This window comes from Trichoderma evansii, assembly GCF_050947405.1.
Source record: "Trichoderma evansii strain SZMC 28006 chromosome Unknown GGI43scaffold_29, whole genome shotgun sequence".
Taxonomy (NCBI): domain Eukaryota; kingdom Fungi; phylum Ascomycota; class Sordariomycetes; order Hypocreales; family Hypocreaceae; genus Trichoderma; species Trichoderma evansii.
In genome coordinates this window covers 216889-226843 of record NW_028145177.1, presented here as the reverse complement: position 1 = coordinate 226843, position 9955 = coordinate 216889, and the positions used below count along the sequence as shown (strand labels likewise).

General features: G+C 49.2%; 3 protein-coding genes and 1 non-coding gene across 4 annotated transcripts; 1 reads left to right on the top strand and 3 right to left on the bottom strand.

Moving 5' to 3' along the window:
* Window positions 1-3054: 3054 nt before the first annotated feature.
* GGI43DRAFT_388089 (uncharacterized protein) lies at window positions 3055-3552 on the top strand (the record flags this gene model as incomplete). The annotated part of the gene is made up of 1 exon (XM_083204020.1): window positions 3055-3552. One exon carries the CDS (start codon window positions 3055-3057, stop codon window positions 3550-3552), a length of 498 nt encoding a protein of 165 aa, XP_083056056.1.
* A 577-nt stretch (window positions 3553-4129) lies between these two features.
* GGI43DRAFT_230140 (thioredoxin-like protein) lies at window positions 4130-5155 on the bottom strand. Its single transcript, XM_083200497.1, has 2 exons — window positions 4634-5155; window positions 4130-4568 (listed from the first exon to the last, which is right to left on the bottom strand). Exons 1-2 carry the CDS (start codon window positions 4966-4968, stop codon window positions 4241-4243), a joined length of 663 nt encoding a protein of 220 aa, XP_083056055.1. The 5' UTR covers window positions 4969-5155; the 3' UTR covers window positions 4130-4240.
* Window positions 5156-6551: 1396 nt separating this feature from the next.
* On the bottom strand, window positions 6552-6638 carry GGI43DRAFT_t202. Its single transcript has one exon. It is a non-coding gene; the product is annotated as a tRNA-Arg (tRNA).
* Window positions 6639-7156: 518 nt separating this feature from the next.
* Window positions 7157-9624, bottom strand: GGI43DRAFT_388087 (acyl transferase/acyl hydrolase/lysophospholipase; the record flags this gene model as incomplete). Its single annotated transcript, XM_083204019.1, has 2 exons — window positions 7157-9304; window positions 9358-9624. The coding sequence occupies 2 exons, from the start codon at window positions 9622-9624 to the stop codon at window positions 7157-7159; spliced, it is 2415 nt and encodes an 804-aa protein (XP_083056054.1).
* Window positions 9625-9955: the final 331 nt, after the last annotated feature.

Here is a 9955-nt window from a genome sequence, read left to right as displayed (position 1 = left end):
ACTGTCTAAAGTGCCAATGTCGCACTCGTTGTTCGCTCTGGAGATGTGCGCTGCCCGTTTGGCTCGCGCGATGGAGCTGACGATGTGGGCACAGAGGGAGTTCGAGCAACAAAAAAAAGTCTCCAGCAAGACAGGCGCACAGACGCGAAGAAGGGGGGGCGCTGTTAGTGGACTTGTGGACGACCTGCAGGCACCTACAATTGCTCAGTGGTGTAATAGTACGCTGGAGCTGGCGCTATAGCAGAGGTAACAGTGACAGGCGGCTCTGATAGGCTGTCTCGAGTGACAACGGGGCAGCAGGATAAGTGGCGGGAGAGTTTTGGCGTTTGAAGCAGCGAAAAAGAGTTGAAGTTGACGTTGGAGCTAGAGAGAGAATTGCACGACTCGATTCGAGTTACAGAGGAGAAAAGAAGAGAATAAGACAAAAGAGTACCACAACGGTGGTAATCCTCTAATACAGCTCAAGCTGGAGAAGCATCCGACGCTTCCTGAAGAGTGGGCGCTACTAACACAGGTACCTCTCCCACGCCTCTTATCCTCACGATAAGCCGCTACTTAAAGTGCAGCAGCCGTAGCGCCCAGACCCTCGTCTCGACCTATCTATAGGTACATGGTCCCTGCTGCACATGCACGCACGGCGCCAAAAAGCACTCCGTATTCGCAGCCTGCACGTAATATGGTGGCAGCTGATGATGTAAAGGAACATTTGACGCAGCATAGGGCAAACAAACATTCGCTGTGGCTGCTGCTAGTGCATGCGACGTCAGGGGCCCTGCAGCAGGGAAGCGTGGCGGTTCCAAATGAGGAGAATGCAGAGAGGCTGTACACATTATATTACTACAGTACATTACACGTATACATGTAAACGGGAGCACCGTCCGATGTTGATCCTGGGCAAACAAACAAAGATTCCTTGTTCTTTCACGCCCTCCATTGTTTTTGCCACTGTTTCCTAAGCATTCTGCTTCTTGAAACGGTATCGTCTGAAGCAACTCTGTATGCCTGTCGGCCTATTGTCGTCGGCTTATTGTCGCCGGTACTTTCGTAACGCATAGAATGTCTCGCGTGGGAAACCCACAGGGCCACACGCTGATCTTCGTCCTGAGGACTCAGGACCATCCACTGATGGGAAACGAGTCGAACAGGCTTCTAGATTGTCCGCTAAGCTTCTTACCAGCTAGACGCTACTGCTAGCACCGGGTCCAGCCATTTCTCCCCCTCACCGCAGACCACCACAATCTACCAGTCCGCGGATATTACGATTATGAGATGGAGGACTAGTATTAATCTAGGCACTCCGCAGTAGCTACGTATAGCAATAAGAGTATAGCTGGTGGAATTGGTCGCCTCCTTTTGCTGCGACTCAATCTCAATAGGGGTTGTTATCCGGGCTATGGAGCACCTTTCTGCATCTGTATGTGCACATGTATGTGCTATCAGCAGCCAGCTCGACAAACGCGGAGACACGAGTGGGAACAGCCCGGCAGCGCAAAAGAGAGGGGGCTGGTCACTTTTTTTTTTCCCTCTCTCGTTGAGCAGGCATCTGGAGCATCGTTGTTTTACTTCTCGGTGTCCAAACTGTTTGTTGGGCTGAGATCGCCCCGTCTGCGTGGATACTGGCACCAAACATGCCCCCAGTCTCGTGGTCAATGGTGACGCAGGGGCCAGCACTCTTCTTTGCAGCGAGATAAAGAATCCCGGTCCAACAAATGCGTCAATAATCTGAATTGAATGAATGCAATGAGCACGAGGACAGGAGCGAGGGAATAGTGCTCTCGGTACGCTGCCGTCTCGGCTCCACACCATCTTACTCCATGTTGGCTAGAAGCCTCGGGTCTTGTCCGTTATTCGTGCCACTACATTCTTTCCGTCGTCTTAACGGGCTTTTTATCCGAAATCCTCCAGACTCGTTTTGGTGCACCGCTGCCAGACAATGGTCCAGGGTTTTGTCACTTGTCCAGCCGGGCATATTAGCACGTGGGATTGAATGGAGATGCTTCCAGGCTAAACCACTTTGACTCGTCATGAAACAATCGGCCCCGTTTAGAGCATGGCGATGGCAGACGTCAGTGCTCGAAAAACGAGAACCCCTGACTGCACTCGTGATTTCCGACGTCTGCTTTTCCTCATAAGCCCTTTTCCAGAAGGAGTCGCCGCTGCATTGAGTGGATGGAAATTGGCCTGCGCTGAGCATTATCTCGTGGGAAATGACATATTTGCATCCCGTCTGCAAAAACGCATAAGGAGACTCGAACTGAAGCCCACTTGCAGGCATCAGCATGATATTCTATTTTTTTTTTTTTTTTTTTTTTTTTGACAGCTGGCAGTTGCGTATTTTGCTACGTACCGCTGATGCAGCCTCTTTGTCGATCATGATGCCACTCTGAAGTGTCTAAACCATTACGATGCTATCCGTGAGCCGCAACTCCAATTGATATTCCTCCTTTCTCTCCTTTTAACCGAGTTATGCGCAAAGCATTCCTCTTTCCAATCCCAGGCACATCTCTCTGCACTGCCATGATTCGTATCAGCCGTAGTGCTCCAAGTCGCTTCGCTGCCCTGAAACATTAGTATAAGTGGCTCTACCACAAAATGCAGCTCGGTGAGAGGCACACTACGTAATAGTGCTGCATTTCAGATTACGCTATCAGTACAAACCGTTTGCTCTAATCAGATGAGCTTCAGCCTCACGCAGCTATCACTGAAAAAGACCTAGCACAATTTATATCAAGCATCACCAGGATTAGGTTGCTCACCAGAATGCTTATGTAATGCAAGATGGCAATTAAACTCAATGAGCCGCCAAGGATCTCAGAAAGGCTGTAGGGTAAGATGGAACACTGCAGATGCAATCAATTCCGTCTGCCGAAAGTTTAACGCGTAATGCAGTCATAGTGACTGCGAGCAACTACCCCTCTTCATTTTGCAATATCAAGTCATGCAACTACAATACAAATAAAAAACGAGAAGTTGACGTGAATTTAACACTAGTTTGAATAGGCGCAGCTCTATTCTTCCTGCTTCGGCTTTATCTACTAAATGTCTAAGATTAAAATGGAATATCCCGAAGACGCCAGCTCCAGCCACCCGATGGACACACCAAGTGAAACTACTATTCATGATACCTGGGATGGCCGCAACTACTCAGTGCCCTGGCCCGGTGGTGTCTATAGGATCTTCGAAAAAGGCACCGAGAACGTAATCGCCTTGAAAAGCCACAATCTCTGCTTGCGCGACGTTGCAGAGAGCCACAACGGATATGATCTCTGGCTCTGCGTCGAAGCAAACGGCTACTTCGGATTCTTTAACCCAAAGTCGGGCACATATCTAGGCCACAACGGTAAACGAGATGAGATATATGCATCTGCTGTGAAATTCAAGAGCTGGGAATGTTTCACGCCGAGAAGCCATCCTGATGGCGGATATCAGCTACTAACACCATACTACGAGAGCACGCTGAAGATGGTGTCAGTTGCTGATGACGGCCGTAGCCTTGTCAGGAGGCCTCATGGGACGACCTTGTGGGAATTTGAAAAAGTGTCTAAACATTGAGGCGCTCGGGATTTATCATCTTCTCTATCCCTTATTTACATGTATGTATCAGCTTGCAATTTTGACCGAGTGAGCCTGGATTTTTGGAGTTATATAAATCAAAAGCTGTCTATTACGATCTCATAAATACTGTTGTAATCACGTATTGCACAATTTCCTATCGCTGGTTGGGTTGTACCAGAGGCGGATAAGGAACACTTATGTCAGTTGCATACCTACCTTCGCCATGCCTGTATAGTCGTCGACAGCCATGATGCATACTATTAGCTTATTAAGCTTGGTACTTATCAAAAGCTCTCGACACTAACTTAGCATTGAGTTTACACATGAGTGTATTTAGAACCACATCATGTACACGAAATACAGACAGGCATATTCTAACCTTCGCCGAAAGACAATTGAATCGTGAAAAAAAATATTTATAAAAATTTAGTGGTATCTCTTCATTATCCAACATCATGGTCATTTGCCCGGCGCTTCGATAAAAAAATCCCAAACTCCCCTCGCGGGTTGTGATGAAAGATTCATGTCATCTCTGGCTTTTCGTGGCACAGGTTCAAGAAAATAACCTTTCCAAAAGCGCCATGCTTTTTAACTTTTTGGCAAAGCTTGATATTTCCCCCTCTCAGCCTTTTTTTTTTTTATAGTTATAATTATTTTAGTTTTTGTTGTACTATAGCTCTCTCGTTTATGAGACCTCGGGGAGGGCAGTCAAGCGGAGGTAAGGCTTGATGGTCTTGAAGTTGGGGAACAGCTTTCGGGCCTCCTCGTCCTTGATGACGGGGGCGACGATGACGTCCTGACCGGGCTGCCAGTCAATGGGGGTGGTGACGCGGTACTTGTCGCCGGTCTGGAGGGACTGGATGATGCGGAGGACCTCGGCGGCGTTGCGGCCGGTGGAGGCAGGGTAGGAGAGGATGGTGCGGATCTTCTTCTTGGGGTCGATGAAGAAGACGGAGCGGATGGTGAAGGCAATGCCCTTCTCGTCGACGTTGGTGGCGTCCTGGTGATCGATCCTGTAGAGAATCTCTCGTCAATATCAAATTCTTTATACATATAGACTGGTAGAGAGAAGACTCACATGTCGTAGAGCAGGGAGACCTGGCGAGACTTGTCACCAATGATGGGGAAAGTGACGTGGCCGCCAGTGACCTCCTTGATGTCGGCGATCCAGCCGTGGTGGGAGTCGACGGTGTTGGCAGAGAGGCCAATCAGCTTGACGCCGAGCTTGGTGAACTCAGGCTGCAGCTTGGCGAAGGCGCCCAGCTCGGTGGTGCAGACGGGGGTGAAGTCCTCGGGGTGAGAGAAGAAGACAACCCAGTTGTCGCCAACGAACTCGTGGAAGTCGATGGGGCCTTGGGTGGTCTCGGCCTGGAAGTTGGGGGCCTCAGAGCCCAGACGGAGGACAGCAGCCATTGTGATGGGTGGTGATGTTGCTTTTTGTCTAAGTTTGTGGTGTTTAGATCAAGAACAGTTCAAGAGGAAGAAGAGAAAAAGAGAGATTCACGACAGGCTACTTTATATATCTCTCACTCCATCGACAAAACGTAATCGAGGGGTCCATCAACGCAACCGAGTCACCCAATTTCTCTCCAGCCGCCCCTCCCCCTCCATCTCATCATTCCTATCTTTTTAGCTGCCCCTCCTTTTTTTTTTACTCTCTCTCTTCCCTAAAAGGCACATATGAGAACAGCACCTGTTGCTTACGGAGCTGAACATGGTGAGCTGGAGGGGCGGAACCCCTCATCCAGCCTTTGGTTTTCTCCCCAACCCATCAAGAGTTAAGCCATCTACAGCAGTGAACCCCACGATCCGCGCCAAGTGCCTGGTCTAAGGTGGTCCTCAAAGCGGCAAGGTGCCACGATTGCGTGCTGAGCTCGTCGTCTCATTGGCCAGCTGTGCGCATTTTGCAATTCGAGTCTCTCTGACGCAATGGGGCGCTTTGCGACTAGCTCCCGTAGGCCTCTATTCTTTCCGCTTCTTTGATGATAGCTGCAAGCTCTTTCCGGTGGAGGAGCATTAAAATCAACAAGCATGCGCCTTACGGGCGGTCGGCGATGGGGCCACCACCGCCGATGGGCCGGGAGGAGGGGCAGGGAAGGTTCACGGTTGGGTGAGGCAAATAGCCACAGAGCGAGATCCAATAAACCACCCAACTTTGCGGTTCCAAAGTAAGCCTTCATTTAGTAGAATGCATACATATCTCAATTTGATTAGGTGAACTTGTCAAGACTAATAGGTCTCGAACCTTTGGGGCCAAGACTTGGCCTTACTTGTCTACGTGTTGACTGACTTAGCTGCTTACTTTATGCCATCCTTTTGGAATCAGATTCAGGTTGCCGGTTATACAAGTAATAAATCACCACTCAGCTCCGGAACTAATGGGATCACGATCCACTTGTTATCTCACTCTGGAAAGAGTAGGCGGATAGTATAGAGTCATTTGGCTTGTGGATTTGTGGGAATGAGTAGTTTTCAGTTAGATACCACGCTGACAACGATGTGCTTGATCCTGCATTTTGGCAATCTATTCTCCTTCCCTAAACTGCATCATTGCTGTCTGTTTAAGGAATATTTTATATGGGTAGCACATGTAGTCAAAAGAGAATTGTAGTATACATAGAACATCAGCCTTACAGTCACGTCTTTGACTTCCAAAGCTTACCGAGCTCCAATTTGAAGTCATTTGGCCAGCCAACTAACAAACAGCCAGAAGACTAGCTTGTCCAAATCACCCCATAGTAATTCTATCTTACGAGTCTTTATGAGTCGAAAACGGCCACTCAGCAGCCGCGCGCGTGCGTATTAGTTTGGTGGATGATTAATAGAGTCTCACCCGAGATCCCAGGGCGTGCGCCGACGGCCCGATATCCGCCTTTAAAATCACTTCTTGGCCCAAGAGGATAAACGCAACACACGCAGCCGTATCGCTAGAAGTGCAAAAATCAAGCCATCCAAAAAAGAAATAGCCTAATAAATATGCTGAAAAGTCAAAAAATCGACCACGCCAGGAGTCGAACCTGGAATCTCTAGAGGTGGTATTGGGTAACCGAAATCTAGCGCCTTAGCCATTAGGCCACGCGGCCGCCGATGTTGGAACTAGAACTATTTAGCCATAAGACGGTCACTCAGCCAGCAGATTGATTCTTACTTCAACACCTTGTTACAAGTCGCTCTCAGATGCAGCCTCAAGATAAGGCTTTGTTTGGCCCAGCGAAGAAATGCGCAAGTATGTTTTTCACTAAAAATGCTTTTACTAAAAATGTTTTATATCTCGTCTAAATAATATGATCCCTCCTTCTGTTATGCCTGATGCTCACATCAAAAAGTATCACCACAACTCCCAGCCGCCTGAAACTTTTGTAGCTTCAATAACTTCCAGTTACCCTCTATACCAATGTGATGGGCTACCCAACAAAAGAAAATACTATTGGCAAAGTCGCTTCTATAAACAAAAAAGAAAGAAAACAAGGCTTCCGGCGGTTAACGAAGTATGTGATAACGCCATTCTATGCTTATATTCCGTGCAGCCTTGGTATGCTAAACACCGATGCTGTACCGTTCCCATTCCGTCATCCGGTGGGGTATTTTGTGATGGCCACCATCAGAGACCACCAACAACTTGCCCTACAGGGCCAAAGGCGCCGTAATCAGCCGGTTTAGCAACTCCCTCGATAAATGCGGACTGATTATCATCTGGATCACTTTCTTCTGTCGCTTGCTCCACCTCTGTATCGCTTGTGTGGTTCGCTTCGCTGGTCTCTATTTCATCAACTGGAGATATCACGGTGCCAAGCGACGATACTGCTGGGTCATCCCTACCATCATCAAATGGTATCGGCCCTCTGGGTTTGAGAAAGATGGGGTTTGCGGATTCAGCAGTATCCGGTTCCCCATTCACGCTTTGTGGAGGAGTCAGTGGCTTAGAAAAGCTGAATATTGGATTTAGTTGGGAGCGGGATTGAACGGCAGCGAGTTGAGGAACATGTGTTTGACTCATGCTTGATCTTTTCAACTGCGGCTTGCGAAGAGGGTTAGGAGATAAGAATCCTCGGCCTCTTGAGAGTATTTCAAGGCGCTCCTCCTCAGCTGTATCTGAATCCGTTATGTCACTTTCCAGGGCCAACCCGGCTCCTGGCAACATACGAAGGCTGCCGCCGGAACGTCGCCGCTGACGCTTCTGGCCGTGGTTGGCAACCGATGCACCAAGATTTGGCTGGTCGAAAGTCTGTTCATGCTTATTCAGCCGCAGACTACCCATGTATGAAACAAGACTTCTCAGATTGCTCTGACTCTCTGAAAATACCACTCTTGTCCGAAGTCGGTGCACTGCGCGATCCAGCGCCAGCTCTATGGCGCAGCTGTCACGTACCCTGGAAAGTTTTGGCCAAGTTGCTCTTTCACCAACAAGGCAGCACTTTAACATGAAATCAACAGTGGGATTACTGAGAAGCACTGGAAGGTTGTCGAGAGACATGTCGGGCAGAATGTTGATATTCCCTGAGTATTTTTGACTGAGAACACTCCGAAATTTTGTCATCATATTTGGGAAAAAGCCCATTTCAGCCATGAATTGTAATCGATGGAGAGCCTCGTCTCTGGCCAGCGATGTGCACGTGTATAGCCAGTCCATGTCATCGCCAGTGCTGGCGCTCTTGATGATGTGCTTGTTTTCAGGTGATAGGTGATCATCTTTGGAGAGAAACGGAGTGACGTGAGGGTTCACCTGGGATACGATGAAGTGATTGACATTGAACATTTCCGCGAGGCGTGTCATGGGAAGATCATTGTCCACAGAGCCATCAATGAACCTTTGTGGCGTTGGATTCCACTGACGATGCTCCCCTGTAACAGGGTCTTTAACGAGTAGCGGCGATGCGTTAAAGATGAGAGGCACAGAGCAAGAGGCTGCTACGGCAGACCAGATCATGACATTGGGTGAAGTGACATAGTTGAGCAGCCGTGGCAGCTCGTATACAGATGCGCTGGAGACGCAGATGTTGAGGATGCGGCGCGTGCGATTGTACGCCTCTTGAAAGGTAATATCACCCATCATACCCCTCATGACTCTCCTGAGGTGGGCAATATCTGACCAACAGCCTTCTGTCAATAGGCGGCGGAAGTGGTCCAGGAGGCCATCTTGGTTATCTTGAGCCTCGAAAACCGCCAAATCTCCATATGGGAACTCTTTAATTAGCTGTGGAAGCTCTTCGTCCGTTCTCGTACACATGACCGCACAGACGATGCTTCCAGCGCTGGCGCCAGATATAATCCTGGGGAGAAGTTGGTTTTCGAATAAAGATTTGAGAACGCCAACGTGTGCCATACCAAACGTCCCACCGCCGGATAATAATAATGCACTTCGCCCAAAGCTCTGGCGCGCAAGCAGCATGCCCTCCAGCAGATCCTTGTGTGCGATACCCTGGTCTGTCGCATTATGGACAATAGCGGCATCTATGGTTTCGATTGTCGATTCGACGTAACGTTCTATCAACGTCTTTGTGCCAAGGTATGAATGCCGGTATAGATCAACGTTGCCCATACCACCGAGATCGCGTGACAGGGCGGTTCGGATGAGGTGCATCATGGCGCGGATATCGTGGCTCTCTCGGGCCTCGTCGAGCGCTCGAAGTCGTTCCTCAATGAGCTTAGGATTATAGTCTCCACTGTCTGGATCTTGTTTCCAATCATCGTTGCCTTCGAGAGCGTCGAGCTCCTGCGCCGCAGCTTGCCATTGTTTTAATGTTTCGGCCTGTCTCGTTAGTTCTAAATTTGGCCACGCCAAGGGAATCAATAGGCACGTACACTCTTCATGCGCAGGTAGAGTATATTTTTCCTTTCCTCAACCAGCCTTGCCTGTTCTCTCTCTTCATTACTCATGCCATCTTTCCAAGATCGCAAGAGGTTGGCCGCCCCCTTGACCGTCTTGGAGACGGTTCTGAGGAGCGTCCGGTCAACATATGGCAAAGGCTGAGAAGACGACGAGCTCTTTGGTCGCTTTGGTGACTGCGGAGTGTTACTATTGCTGCGTATCGGACGTATCGGAGATGTACCGATAAGGAGATCGGCCATGACAAGGCTATCCTGTGTTTACAAGGGCATCCAGGAAGCGAGGAAGACGTTCAGGTCGATAATAGGAGGGTTCGGCGCGGCTTCACTCCCATTCCTGCAGGTCTGGGCAGAGGGCAGGATATTTCGTAGGCGCAGAGACACTATAAAATAAATCACAGCGTAGGTAAGTATTATAGAGTGATGCGATCCAGGAAGTAGTACTGGTGATAGGAGAAAGGAGATGCGGGAAGCAGGGAATCTCTTGTGGAAATTTGTTGAATCTGGGGAAGCGATGCCAGGCTGGGGATGCAGCACTTGGTTGGAGCATCTGACCGCTCTGCCACACCCGCTG